Below are 15920 nucleotides of genomic sequence, written 5' to 3'. Positions count from 1 at the left end.
GCCTACGGGTGGACGCAGAGGGCCTACGGGTGGACGCAGAGGGCCTACGGGTGGACGCAGAGGGCCTACGGGTGGACGCAGAGGGCCTACGGGTGGACGCAGAGGGCCTACGGGTGGACGCAGAGGGCCTACGGGTGGACGCAGAGGGCCTACGGGTGGACGCAGAGGGCCTACGGGTGGACGCGGAGGTCTACAGGGGACAAGTGAAGGCCCCCAGATATCTGTCCTACAAGAGGGGCTCATTCACACAGGTTCCGGGGGGCCTGTAAAGCATGCGTCCGTGAACCCTTAAGGGGTACATAACCCGAGGTTGCGAAAAAAAAAACCCAATACAAAAACACACACCAGTTATAAAGTCAATTATTTGAAAAATTAAAAAAAATGTCCAAAATCTAAATGTCCTCCAATTGTCCCGCTGAGGGACATCTCCCCACCCAGCTTCTGGATGTAAACAAATGTGGACAATGACGTCATCGGGGATCCCAGGCCAGGTTTGTTTACATTCAGCTGCCAGAAGAGGAGCAGCAATTCGCGGAGTATTGGCAGGAGGAGATCGGTGTGCAGGGGGCCATCGTGTTTTGTTTCGGCAGCCATCACTGGTCATGCACCGGCAGATACCCACTCCCACCGGCGGTCCCAGAGGAAGTTCTTCCTTCTCCCTACCCACAACCTCCTGGGACACGTCACCGGTGTCAGGCGGGGGCGGGTCCATTCAGAAAGTGGGGAGTCGGCTGTAAATCTTCAGAGTCATCGCCGGCTTCCACAGTTAAACATGGCGGCACCAGAAACCTGAAGACCAGAGAAGAACCGGCCCGGGGGAGGACAGCTCTGGATCTCTCGACGGGTAAGCGTCTTTTTATTAATAGTCAGCGACTTTTTTCACAGCATTTTTACCATTTTTTTTTTTTTTGTATTAAATAAAAAAAATAAAATTAAAAAAAAGTCAAGTATTAAATTATTTTATATTAAAAGATCGCAAACTAAAATTCTGGGCTACAAATATATTTTAATACTGGAACTGTATCTGCCAATTACAGTATTAGACAGAAGCACCCCACCGCAGTCTGGAGTGGAGCAAGAGGTACATTTTTTGATACATTTTTAAGCCCAACTCTTTTTTTATTAATTTTTTTATTTAAAAAAAAAAAAAAAATCAAATGAACTTTATCTGTCAATTGCAATAATAAATAATAATAAATGTATTAAATTATTTTAAAATATTAAAGATGGCAAATTTAAAATGTTTAAAAAAAAAAGAAAAAAACAAAAAAGAAACAAAAAGGATTTTATTAAATCTTGGAACTGTATCTGCCAATTGCAGTATTAAACAGAAGCACCCCATCACTTCCATGGATGTGCTCCTGGCTTCACTGTTTAGGGCCAGTCTGGAGTTGAGCCAGAGGTCAATTTTTTTGATACATTTTTTTAATAATCCAACTCTTTTTTTATTTAACAAATTTATTCAATTATTTTATTATATTAAAAATGGCAAGTTCAAATTATTGTCTAAAAGAAAAAAAAAAAAAGTATATTTTTCAAATCCTGGAACTGTATCTGCCAATTGCAGTATTAAACAGGAGCACCCCACCACTTCCATGGATGGTTAGGGCGCCAGTCTGAAGTTGAGGCGGGGGGTCAATTTTTTGGGTACATTTTTAAAACCAACTCTTCTTGGATTATTTTTTTTAAATTATTTAATAAAGGTTTTAAATTATTTTATAATATTAAAGATGACAAATTAAAATTGTTGAAAAAAAAATTCCTTTTTTTTTTTTCTTTTTAAACAATTTTAACCCCTTGAAGCCGGCACCTCCCGGCCCTTTAAGGGTTTCAGAATCCGGGAGGTGCCTGGAACTGTATCTGCCAATTGCAGTATTAAACAGGAGCACCCCATCACTTCCATGGATGGTCATCCGGCTCCTGTGCTCACTTCCTAGGCCGAATCCACATGGGACACGCATATGGTGGCCCCACGAATGGGCTGCCCTACGCATGACGTACCATAGAAGCTCCCGCCCCTCTTGGGTCATGGAGATTGGGAAGGCAGCGAAGGACGAGGATGACACGGGAACATACAACCCCCCCCCCCCCTCCACACGCACTCACCGGGTGACATGTACTTCATCTCGCGGGGGAACTTGCGGCACACGGCGTTGTAGTTGGTACAGATGTAATGGAGGCACCAATCAGCCAACTGCCTGGCATTGTGGAACTGCGAAGAGCAATAAGAGGACCATGAGGGCGGAGCCTCAAACAACCAGCCAATCAGATCTCTGCGCACCCAATTCAAACAAAAACTTTACTTCAGAACAAAAAGTTACAACTTCAGATGTTTTCGTGGCCGGGATTTCTCTTCTAGACTCCTCCCCTCCCTGAGACTTCTCTGTACTATTCTATAGACTCCTCCCCTCCCCGGGATTTCTCTGTACTATTCTATAGACTCCTCCCCTCCCCGAGACTTCTCTGTACTATTCTATAGACTCCTCCCCTCCCCGGGATTTCTCTGTACTATTCTATAGACCCCTCCCCCTCCCTGAGACTTCTCTGTACTATTCTATAGACCCCTCCCCCTCCCTGAGACTTCTCTGTACTATTCTATAGACTCCTCCCCCTCCCTGAGACTTCTCTGTACTATTCTATAGACTCCTCCCCCTCCCTGAGACTTCTCTGTACTATTCTATAGACTCCTCCCCTCCCCGAGACTTCTCTGTACTATTCTATAGACTCCTCCCCTCCCAGGGATTTCTCTGTACTATTCTATAGACTCCTCCCCAGGATTTCTCTTCTGTACTATTCTATAGACTCCTCCCCTCCCCGAGACTTCTCTGTACTATTCTATAGACTCCTCCCCTCCCCGAGACTTCTCTGTACTATTCTATAGACTCCTCCCCTCCCCGAGACTTCTCTGTACTATTCTATAGTCTCCTCCCCTCCCCGAGACTTCTCTGTACTATTCTATAGACTCCTCCCCTCCCCAAGACTTCTCTGTACTATTCTATAGACTCCTCCCCTCCCCGAGACTTCTCTGTACTATTCTATAGTTCCTCCCCTCCCCGAGACTTCTCTGTACTATTCTATAGACTCCTCCCCTCCCCGAGACTTCTCTGTACTATTCTATAGACTCCTCCCCTCCCAGGGATTTCTCTGTACTATTCTAAACTCCTCTCCTCTCGCTCTCCTGTTCTGGAATTCTTATAATCTGCAGCTCACTTTGACAGAATTCTGTGTATAGATGCACACAGCCTGGCTTGGGAGCACACCCCCGCACGTGGGCCCCAACAGTAGGCGGCTTGTTATGGGGGCAGACATAGAAGAAGACAGCGCCAACAGGGGACCGCTGAATAAAAGGTCAGGGGGCACCCTGTGCAATAGCACCATTTCACCCTCATAGGGGAAGCTACCATGTCGTAGGGCAGGGTTCCCCAGCCAGGCTTCCTCCAGAGGTTGCTGGGGGTTCATCGAATGACGAGAAATTTCTGGTTCTCAGATAAGTTCCTATTGACACCACTGATCTGTTATTCTATCTGGACTGGGAAATCGCCCCAATGATTACCACTGACCACACTCCTCCCACTGACCACGCTCCTCCCGCCGACCACGCCCCTCCCGCCGACCACACCCCTCCCGCCGACCACGCCCCTCCCGCCGACCACGCCCCTCCCGCCGACCATTACACTAAGGAGTTGCAGAGATCGTATGTTAGTGTAGCCAATGGCAGGGCTCTGCAGAGCATTTCATCTGACATTATATAAAGATCCAATCCGAGGAGGCGAGGACAGAGGAGGAGGAGGAGGAGGCGAGGACAGAGGAGGAGGAGGCGAGGACAGAGAAGGAGGAGGTGAGGACAGAGGAGGAGGAGGAGGCGGCGAGGACAGAGGAGGAGGAGGCGAGGACAGAGGAGGAGGAGGCGAGGACAGAGGAGGAGGAGGAGGCGAGGACAGAGGAGGAGGAGGAGGCGAGGACAGAGGAGGAGGAGGAGGCGAGGACAGAGGAGGAGGAGGAGGCGAGGACAGAGGAGGAGGAGGAGGCGAGGACAGAGGAGGAGGCGAGGACAGAGGAGGAGGAGGAGAGGGCAGAGGAGGAGGAGGCGAGGACAGAGGAGGACCAGAGGATGACACTGACCTGAGCGATCTCCAGGTAGAGGAGGACCTGTCCGTCTATATCCATCCCCTGCACATAGCAGGCCAGGAGCTCGTCCACCGTGTGTTGTTCTAGAACAGAGAAAAGACACGTCACGCCCCAGGGAATGATGGGAAAAACATGGCCGACTTCTACTGCAGACATTACAGAGCAGCTGGAAGGAACAGTATTGTGAAAACGGCAATCAATCTGCTGGCAACCACGTGTATGACATCACCATGTGGGAGGAGCCACTCGGCAAACGTCGCTGGAAAGTATTGATTGCTCAGGACGTGTCTGGAGGTCGTATAGATAATCCATAGAGGACACAGCCAGCTGGGACACAACACCCCCCACGCCAACATACAGAGGGATGCAGAGCATTACACCCCCCTCACAGCCCCGCAGAGCATTACACCCCCCACACAGCCGACTGGGACACAACACCCCCCACACCAACATACACAGAGCCCCGCAGAGCATTACACCCCCCACACAGCCAGCTGGGACACAACACCCCCCACACCAACATACAGAGGGCTGCAGAGCATTACACCCCCAACACAGCTGACTGGGACACAACACCCCCCACACCAACATACAGAGGGCTGCAGAGCATTACACCCCCCACACAGCCAACTGGGACACAACACCCCCCACACCAACATACACAGAGCCCGCAGAGCATTACACCCCCCACACAGCTGACTGGGACACAACACCCCCACACCAACATACACAAAGCCCCGCAGAGCATTACACCCCCCACACAGCTGACTGGGACACAACACCCCCACACCAACATACACAAAGCCCCGCAGAGCATTACACCCCCAACACAGCCAGCTGGGACACAACACCCCCCACACCAACATACACAGAGCCCTGCAGAGCATTACACCCCCAACACAGCCAACTGGGACACAACACCCCCCACGCCAACATACAGAGGGCTGCAGAGCATTACACCCCCCACACAGCCCCGCAGAGCATTACACCCCCAACACAGCCCCGCAGAGCATTACACCCCCAACACAGCCGACTGGGACACAACACCCCCCACACCAACATACACAGAGGGCTGCAGAGCATTACACCTCTTCAGCTGTGATTTCCTCTGTCATCAATGGAACATCTCCACCATTTAGGCCTGGAGTAGAGTCCATCTTGCCTCGATCAAGTTCTTTCCTCTCAAGAAGTTCAGCATAAAAGGACCCCACGACCTCCAGGATCCCTGACCTGGACTTTGTCAAGGAACCTGTACTATCCTCAAGGCCAACGACCGTCTTACCTGCTACACCTTGTTTGCAGTTCTGGTAAGGGTCGAGCAAGTGGTACTTCCCATAGTCCCTCTCCAGAACCAAAGAGGCATGCCGGTCATATTGACACTTCCCGAGGAGGAGTTTCACCTCAGAGATCGCCTCAGGGTCTCCTCTTCTCGAGCCAAGAATATCCAGCTTCCTCCACAACCTTTGGTAGGTCATGTATCTATCAAACTGCTTTCTATTGGCTAGGTCCTGGAAGAGTCCAGCGATCCTCTTTTTGGTCAGCTCCCACCACTCAGCCTTGCTGCTACAAAAGTCCAGGATGGTCACCTGAGCCTGAAAGACTTCCTCAAAAGATTGTCTAACATGTTGTTTGTCGAGAAGAGTACAATTCAATCTCCAGATGTCCTTGCCCCTCTGAGGGGAGTCTAAAGCATTCAAGACCACAGATAGCATACAGTGACTCCACACCTTCATCCTCCCCCGGGGCAGATAGACCACCAGCCCCGGCTTGTACTGAGGCAGGCATGTCACCCGGCAGCCCAGGGGATGGCTGTGAGCTCCCCGCAGGAGAAGACACGCTGGCCTCCATGGCTTTCCCAGGAAGGAGTCAGGAGGGCTGAGAAAGATTTCATCACATTTCCCTCTCACACACAGGAGCACCTTCCGAATCTCAAAAACGGACAGGAGAAACTCCTCCCTCCTGACATCTGTGCTGCTGAAGGACTCCGCCTCTTCCTCTAACTCTCCTCTCCAGGAATACTCTGCACTGTATTGTACATGGCCACGTCTCTATTATAAAGGTCTATAGTATTCCAAGATATCACCTCACCAGTCAGGGCCTGTAAATGGGGAAGACACAGCCGGTTGCTGAGCACCAAGAGCTCCATAGAGCCAAGTTGGGGCCCCGGACAGAAGTGGCCCAGGTAGAGATACTCCAGGACGGCACGCAGGCAGGAAGTGGAAGTGCCGGGCAAAGAGACCTGTAAAATAGAGCAAAGAATTACAATCACCAATATTAGCTGCTCATCATTCAACATCTCCAGTATGACCTCCAGCCTACACCTCCTACTGCTCCATCAGAGTACATCCTCTGTCCATACCGTGACCTCCAGCGTACACCTCCTACTGCTCCATCATAGAACACCCTCTGTCCATACCGTGATCTCCAGACTACACCTCCTACTGTTCCATCATAGAACACCCTCTGTCCATACCGTGATCTCCAGACTACACCTCCTACTGCTCCATCATAGAACACCCTCTGTCCATACCGTGATCTCCAGACTACACCTCCTACTGTTCCATCATAGAACACCCTCTGTCCATACCGTAATCTCCAGACTACACCTCCTACTGTTCCATCATAGAACACCCTCTGTCCATACCGTGATCTCCAGCCTACACCTCCTACTGTTCCATCATAGAACACCCTCTGTCCATACCATGATCTCCAGCCTAAACCTCCTACTGTTCCATCATAGAACACCCTCTGTCCATACTGTGATCTCCAGCCTACATCTCCTACTGTTCCATCAGAGTACACCCTCTATCCATACCATGATCTCCAGCCTACACCTCCTACTGTTCCATCATAGAACACCCTCTGTCCATACCGTGATCTCCAGCCTACACCTCCTACTGTTCCATCATAGAACACCCTCTGTCCATACCATGATCTCCAGCCTACACCTCCTACTGTTCCATCATAGAACACCCTCTGTCCATACCGTGATCTCCAGACTACACCTCCTACTGTTCCATCAGAGTACATCCTCTGTCCATACCATGATCTCCAGCCTAAACCTCCTACTGTTCCATCATAGAACACCCTCTGCCCATACCGTGATCTCCAGCCTACACCTCCTACTGTTCCATCATAGAACACCCTCTGCCCATACCATGATCTCCAGCCTACACCTCCTACTGTTCCATCATAGAACACCCTCTGTCCATACCGTGACCTCCAGCCTACACCTCCTACTGTTCCATCATAGAACACCCTCTGTCCATACCGTGATCTCCAGCCTACACCTCCTACTGTTCCATCAGAGTACATCCTCTGTCCATACCGTGACCTCCAGCGTACACCTCCTACTGCTCCATCATAGAACACCCTCTGTCCATACCGTGATCTCCAGCCTACACCTCCTACTGTTCCATCATAGAACACCCTCTGTCCATACCATGATCTCCAGCCTAAACCTCCTACTGTTCCATCATAGAACACCCTCTGTCCATACTGTGATCTCCAGCCTACACCTCCTACTGTTCCATCAGAGTACACCCTCTATCCATACCATGATCTCCAGCCTAAACCTCCTACTGTTCCATCATAGAACACCCTCTGTCCATACTGTGATCTCCAGCCTACACCTCCTACTGTTCCATCAGAGTACACCCTCTATCCATACCATGATCTCCAGCCTACACCTCCTACTGTTCCATCATAAAACACCCTCTGTCCATACTGTGATCTCCAGCCTACACCTCCTACTGTTCCATCAGAGTACACCCTCTATCCATACCATGATCTCCAGCCTACACCTCCTACTGTTCCATCAGAGTACACCCTCTATCCATACCGTGATCTCCAGCCTACACCTTCTACTGTTCCATCAGAGTACACCCTCTATCCATACCATGATCTCCAGCCTACACCTCCTACTGTTCCATCATAAAACACCCTCTGTCCATACTGTGATCTCCAGCCTACACCTCCTACTGTTCCATCAGAGTACACCCTCTATCCATACCATGATCTCCAGCCTACACCTCCTACTGTTCCATCAGAGTACACCCTCTATCCATACCGTGATCTCCAGCCTACACCTCCTACTGTTCCATCATAGAACACCCTTCGCCCATACCGTGATCTCCAGCCTACACCTTCTACTGTTCCATCATAGAACACCCTTCGCCCATACCATGACCTTCAGCCTAACCCTCATTGAATGCCCTCTGCCCATACTGTAATCTCCGGTCCGCCCCCTAGCCCCCCACCACGCACACACACACACACTTTTCTGTCATAGAACACTCTCTGCCCATAATGTGATCTCCGGTCTACAACAACCCCCCCACCCCCTTCCCACACACACTTTCCTGTCATAGAACTCTCTCTGCCTGTGACACAACACAGCAGAGAGGAAACTGATCTGCATTGAGGGAAACCAAGACTCCCCGCATCTGATCTTCCAACAAGATTACAAAGTTCCACTTTTATCGCGGTGTTACACTTTGTATGAACCCGTTAATGGGACTTCTGGCCCGGAAAACTCCTCACTTTTACATCTATTTATTTCCCTGGAGATAAGTCTGGAGGGGTCCTTGAGCGGTCATGAAGACCTCCATCAGTGAGATGGATATCAGACATACGATCAAAGATAAAGGCTGTGGAAGTTCTGGTCAGCTTGATCCTCAGCTACGCCGTCTTAGACCACCAAAGGCTCTTTAAGTCTGACTTCCAGCCTTCACATCCGTCTTGAACGGTTTTACGGCTCCTCTCCTGGACCGAGTCTGCTGACTCCGATTTCAGGGCACACTGAGCCTCTCAATGTGCATTAGCAGCCACGAGCTTGTTTTCATTTGGTTTTGCTGGCCCCCGGCTTTTCAGTAAAAGATCTGGGCATCCGCAGAGCGGGTTGCACTCCTTTCCACCCCTCCCTCAATGGATCCTCATGCTCTAGCGTTCCTGGGCTCTCCTGCTACTCCCAGGACCAGAATAACAGCGGTTGGTGACTGTTGAGGAGATTGTGGGTCATCTGTTCCCCGATCTTCTCTGCAGGGTGGGAACCCAAAAGAGCTCAGTCCTGAGTACTTTCAGGTTCACAAAATCCCACCTAAAAAGCTGGTTTACAGTGGAGCAAGCACAGAGCTGGGCTCGGTCATCTGGAGCAGAGGGCAGGGGAGACATTAGGGATCTGATGTCTCCATAAAGAGAACCGGTCTCCTGCCCGATGCCATCACATAGGGGGCTTCTTGGCCTCTTTGTGGAAGCAGGTAAAAATGCACATGAAAATAAAACGATAAATTCAGAGAGAGTCAAAGCATACCCCCCCCCCCACCCCTCATCACCCCAAGTACACTCATGTAAAATGCAAGTGTACACATAGGGTGCTTACATGTATGTAAACATTAGCACAGCACATGCAGGGTATTGCTGCGCATACCAGAGCGAGAGAGGCGATTTGTTTGGTGTCTCATTTACAGGTAAAGTGACACCAAACACTGATTTAAAAAAAAAAAATAAATAAAAAAAAATACAGTAAATTCGGCTCATTACAGCTCAAGCCCCCGATGACGTCATATCTGACAAAACCGCTTGTTGTGGATCCGACGCCTGTGACGTCACCACGCATTTCGTACCAGGACATGATCTGCATACCTTCCCAGGACTTTTCTCTGTACAGTGCTGTGGTTGTTTTTACATTTCACGTGCGGCTTTATATCATTTACAAACATTTGATGAAGTGATGTCATGCTGGGCGGAGCATTTCAGCTCTTCTTTATCTCATGTGTACTCCCCTGAACGGGCTGTGACGTATATGGTGGATGGGATTGGCGACACTATAGAGCCGGTGACTGGAATCTGCCAATCTCAGGAGTTATAGGACCTCTCATTTAAGGAGGTCCATATCCTTTGGGTAAGCCTGCGGTCAGAAAATATACAACGTTCCAGGGGTTCCGAAAGTAGTTTTGAAGCCCAAAAAATAAAAAATTAAAGAACTGTTCCGGAGGGGAAGTGGTGAAGGACAGCAGGACAGATATGACATCTACATCTAAGGTGACCCCTCAGAGGACTCCACACAAGAACCCTCAGAGGACTCCACACAAGAACCCTCAGAGGACTCCACACAAGAACCCTCAGAGGACTCCACACAAGAACCCTCAGAGGACTCCACACAAGAACCCTCAGAGGACTCCACACAAGAACCCTCAGAGGACTCCACACAAGAACCCTCAAGGGACAGAGTATTCTTTATACGCTTTTCATACACTTCCACACATCCATCCAATGGCCCTTTCCCGTAGAACGCGCTTTTTCCTCGCTACCATCAAACATAAAAACTTACCCCTGGTGTGAAGCTCTCTCGGAAGGAACCTCGGAACAACGCCACCATCCAGTCACAGTTGGCAATCAGCAGAGGCTTGTGGGCCGGAACCGAACCATCATCCACTGTAAACAGCACGTCTATGGAGGGGGAGAGAAGGACCAAGAAGGATATCAGGAGGGTGGAGATTCCAGAGGAAATAATGAGAGGAACTGGGCAGCACGTCCACTGATACGTTCCACCTCTCGCTGGACCTCATGGCAGATCTAAGTAGCTACATGTCCTTGTGTCACTGCACCACTGATAGATCTATCTCATGGTGGTCACAATCAACTGGACCCATTCTGTACCGGCTGCAGAAAAACTGTATTGCACGAGGAAGACTCATGGATGCACTCATGGGAAAGACCAGCTACAGGAACCTCCTCTTCCCCAAAGTACTACACAGTCCACCATGACTAAGCCCTGATCAAAGGTGACCTTGTGCCAGTGGTCTGCAAACTGTGGCCTGTGGCTTCATGCGGCCTCTGTCCTTGCCTTTCATTGGACCTTGGGACACTACTCATACTGACACCAATGATGGAGCATTATTTCCCCCACTGACACCAACGATGGGGCACTGTTCCTCCCGCTGACACCAACGATGGGGCACTGTTCCTCCCGCTGACACCAACGATGGGGCACTGTTCCTCCCGCTGACACCAACGATGGGGCACTGTTCCTCCCGCTGACACCAACGATGGGGCACTGTTCCCCCCGCTGACACCAACGATGGGGCACTGTTCCCCCCGCTGACACCAACAATGGGGCACTATTCCTCCCACTAACACCAATGATGCGGCACTATTCCTCCCACTGATACCAATGATGGGGCACTATTCCTCCCACTGACACCAATGATGGGGCACTATTCCTCCCACTGACACCAATGATGGGGCACTATTCCTCCCACTGACACCAATGATGGGGCACTATTCCTCCCACTGACACCAATGATGGGGCACTATTCCTCCCACTGACACCAATGATGGGGCACTATTCCTCCCACTGACACCAATGATGGGGCACTATTCCTCCCACTGACACCAATGATGGGGCACTATTCCTCCCACTGACACCAATGATGGGGCACTATTCCTCCCACTGACACCAATGATGGGGCACTATTCCTCCCACTGACACCAATGATGGGGCACTATTCCTCCTCCTTCTGACACCAATGATGGGGCACTATTCCTCCCACTGACACCAATGATGGGGCACTATTCCTCCCACTGACACCAATGATGGGGCACTATTCCTCCCACTGATACCAATGATGGGGCACTATTCCTCCCACTGACACCAATGATGGGGCACTATTCCTCCCACTGACACCAATGATGGGGCACTATTCCTCCCACTGACACCAATGATGGGGCACTATTCCTCCCACTGACACCAATGATGGGGCACTATTCCTCCCACTGACACCAATGATGGGGCACTATTCCTCCCACTGACACCAATGATGGGGCACTATTCCTCCCACTGACACCAATGATGGGGCACTATTCCTCCCACTGACACCAATGATGGGGCACTATTCCTCCCACTGACACCAATGATGGGGCACTATTCCTCCCACTGACACCAATGATGGGGCACTATTCCTCCTCCTTCTGACACCAATGATGGGGCACTATTCCTCCTCCTTCTGACACCAATGATGGGGCACTATTCCTCCCACTGACACCAATGATGGGGCACTATTCCTCCCACTGACACCAATGATGGGGCACTATTCCTCCCACTGACACCAATGATGGGGCACTATTCCTCCTCCTGACACCAATGATGGGGCACTATTCCTCCTCCTTCTGACACCAATGATGGGGCACTATTCCTCCTCCTTCTGACCACAGGTGCTATGTATTTTTCTTTATTCCCATTGATGCTGGGGCATTTTCTACTCCCACTGGTCACAACCCCGCCCCCTAAAGTCTGAAGAACAGAAAAACTGGCCCTTAGTGTAGAAGGTTTGTAGACCCCAGCCTTCCCATCAGCCAGGAGCCTTCTCCGGCTTGGGGACACACCCAACATTCATAGCCACCATATATGGTTGGCCCATACACTTGTGACATATCAGAACCTAAAAATGGAGACACGCCTGTTGAAATTCGATTTACGTTGTTACCAGTAAGATGGCCGCCTTTGAGGGCGTGTGGAATAGATTACAGGAGAGACGAGACCAAGATTGAGCTACAACCCCCTTCGTACAGTACCTGAGAAGAGGCCGCGGTTCAGGCATTCTCTGATCCGGTTGGCTCTCCGCACATGAAAGGCTTTGGTGATCTCCTGGTTCATGAAACCTTCTTTGTTCAGCAGGTTGGACACCATCATTCGCAGGTCGAACACTTCTAGGGCTTCGGCTATGGTAGCGATCTGCATGAGGTCCGCCCTACACTGGTTGAGGTGCCCCGTGTACAGGTACTCCAGAACAGCTCGCAACGGCTCCACATGAATGAGTGAATCCATCTGGACCACCAGCATCGGCCTCTCCCGCTGGGTCAGAGGATCTTCGACGACGTTCATTTGTACATCAATAAACCCTCTACCCCACTCTTCCAGCTTCCGGCCCCACCCAAGGGGAGGTATCTCACCCACATGCGTGACATCAACCTCAGAAGTCCTGAAAGAACATGGGGGGTTTCCAAGTTGTCCATTTAAGGCCTCGTGTTTACAGTCAGCCATCATACTCCTAGTCCAGGAAGGTCCGGCTCCACCAGGTACCCTGAAGATGTCATATTTGGAAGTTTCCTGCTTCTCCTCCTCATCCATGGGTGCCAACTCCAAGGTGAAGAGGTCATAGAATTTGGAGCAGGCCGTGGCCAAGTAGACTTTATGGGCAAATATCTTCTGCCCGTCCTGCAGCTGGAACGCCACGTCGGCACACAGAGGGGTGGAGAAGAGAGCAGCAGGGCCCTGGCCGCTACACTGCGGAGGATCGGGCAAGTGGATGATGGGGGGAGGTGGCTTAGGAGGTAGGAACGGGGCTTGGAGTAATGGGCGCTGGACTTTCTTTAGGTGGGATTTCCAAAACTGTAAGTGCCTCCGGGAAATGAGTGCAGCTCGGATGGCATTATCAAAGACATCCTTTACCCCGAACTGGGCCACCACACTGGTCTCGTAGTACGGGATCCCCAGCTCCTTGGCCACTTCATGCCCGATCTCCGGAGAAAGGATATCCGTGGGTTTTATGGGCCTAGAAAAAGGGACAAAGCAAGATCACCATCAAACCATGAAGGAGCTTCAGACTCTGCAACACAAAGAAGAGACAATACTTCGGTCCCTACGGGGAAGGAGAAGATCGATGGACTCTACTAGAGTATGCCAAAAACGGGGACAAAGAAAGTGGAAGTGCCCAGAGATCTCAGTGCTACTGTTAGAAAAGCATTGTGGCACACAGGAATTTGGGGTGGTCACCCTGGGGGATGTCACCCCCTACTGCCTCCCCAATACTGTTCTGGGGGATGTGACCCCCTACTACCTCCCCAATACTGTTCTGGGGGATGTGACCCCCTACTGACTCCCCATTACTGTTCTGGGGGAAGTGACCCCCTACTACCTCCCCATTACTGATCTGGGGGAAGTGACCCCCTATCGCCTCCCATTACTGATCTGGGGGAAGTGACCCCCCTATCGCCTCCCCATTACTGTTCTGGGGGAAGTGACCCCCTATCGCCTCCCCATTACTGTTCTGGGGGATGTGACCCCCTACTACCTCCCCATTACTGTTCTGGGGGAAGTGACCCCCTACTACCTCCCCATTACTGTTCTGAGGGAAGTGACCCCCTACTACCCCCCCATTACTGTTCTGGGGGAAGTGACCCCCTACTACCTCCCCATTACTGTTCTGGGGGAAGTGACCCCCTACTACCTCCCCATTACTGTTCTGGGGGATGTGACCCCCTACTACCTCCCCATTACTGTTCTGGGGGAAGTGACCCCCTACTACCTCCCCATTACTGATCTGGGGGAAGTGACCCCCTACTACCTCCCCATTACTGATCTGGGGGAAGTGACCCCCTACTAGCTCCCCATTACTGATCTGGGGGAAGTGACCCCCTATCGCCTCCCCATTACTGTTCTTGGGGATGTGACCCCCTACTACCTCCCCATTACTGATCTGGGGGAAGTGACCCCCTACTACCTCCCCATTACTGTTCTTGGGGATGTGACCCCCTACTACCTCCCCATTACTGTTCTGGGGGAAGTGACCCCCTAACACATCAGGCGTTTCTCAGTAACAGGCAGCACAGTGGTTAGAACTTCTGCTTTTCAGCACTAGGGTCACTCTTGACACTACCTGCATGGAGTCTGCGTGGTTCCCTGTGCTTGTATGTTTGCCCTCCAGGTACTCTAGTTTTCTTTCCCCAAAGGTAAGTAGGTATCCAAGGTGGGGACCATAGGATATAAGCTCCAAGGGGGCAGGGACCTAAACTGTCAGCAATACATAAATATTCCGGGACTGTAGAGGGAAATATCTGCTAGTGTCCTTCCCTACTGCTGAGGTCCCCACTGAGGACTGGAAGGCAACCAGAGGGGTTACCACCCATGTGATCATCAGGTCAGCTAGCCCAAAGTAACTGCATGCGGTCTGAAGGCGCTCTTTAATAATTAATCCTGAAGATGATCGTTTTCATGTTAAATGCTGTAATTGTCCGATACAATAACAGTACTAAGAAGTATTTAACATTTCTTGCACCTTTGTCAGGCTGTAGGCAGATTAAAGCCTTAGATGTCCTTATTAAAGCCACTGAAAATGTAGACAAATTAGAGTGATTGTCAAGTTCTCAGACCCGTGCTTGGCTTGTCCTACTGGTACCGGAACCATGTTAAAGGGGAGACCTGTCAACGGGACATCAGCCCAACCGTCTGCTAGGGAGAAGTTCTGAAAACAGAGATTTGGAACGCACACCCCATCAACACACAGGAACGGGTGACTTACTTAGCCAAGGGGCGACGTGCGCGGTTCACAGCGTCCAGATCGGCGTATCGCAGGTCCAGCTGACACCCGACCAGCACCACCGGGGTCCGAGGACAGAAGTGTTTGATCTCCGGGAGCCACATGGTCTTGACGTGGCGCAGGGAGTACGGGTTGGCCAATGAGAAGCACAGAACCACAACGTCCGATCTGCGGAGAAGACATCGAGTGTTAGAGGGACAGAAGAGGAAAGGTGTCCCAGGTGGGATATCCAGGATCCTGGATCCTATGAGGTCAACGTATAAAATGACGGAAGGGATATCCTGCCTTTACACAGTGCCCATACTAGAGGCCTACCAGGACCGAAGAACTTCGAGCGAGCTCTGCAGACATACTACAGGAGAGGGTCAGAGACTGCAGACATACTACAGGAGAGGGTCAGAGACTGCAGACATACTACAGGAGAGGGTCAGAGACTGCAGGCATACAACAGGAGAGGGTCAGAGACTGCAGGCA

General features: G+C 50.9%; 1 protein-coding gene across 2 annotated transcripts in view; it reads right to left on the bottom strand.

Annotated features, from left to right (window-relative positions):
- Positions 1-15920, bottom strand: part of LOC149442167 (rho-related BTB domain-containing protein 2-like) — a 42968-nt gene that overhangs the window by 8246 nt on the left and 18802 nt on the right. For both annotated transcript variants that reach the window (XM_089656436.1, XM_089656437.1), the window contains 6 exons: positions 15429-15614; positions 12703-13682; positions 10460-10578; positions 6217-6367; positions 4123-4211; positions 2107-2212 (listed from right to left, as the gene is read on the bottom strand). In XM_089656436.1, the coding sequence (XP_089512562.1) occupies positions 2107-2212; positions 4123-4211; positions 6217-6367; positions 10460-10578; positions 12703-13682; positions 15429-15614 (1631 nt within the window). The remainder of the gene's footprint in view (positions 1-2106; positions 2213-4122; positions 4212-6216; positions 6368-10459; positions 10579-12702; positions 13683-15428; positions 15615-15920) is intronic.

This window comes from Staurois parvus, unplaced genomic scaffold (genome assembly GCF_062004578.1).
Source record: "Staurois parvus isolate SC_StPar_1 unplaced genomic scaffold, SC_StPar_1.0 ptg000905l, whole genome shotgun sequence".
NCBI lineage: Eukaryota > Metazoa > Chordata > Amphibia > Anura > Ranidae > Staurois > Staurois parvus.
This window is presented reverse-complemented; position numbering and strand designations above follow the sequence as displayed.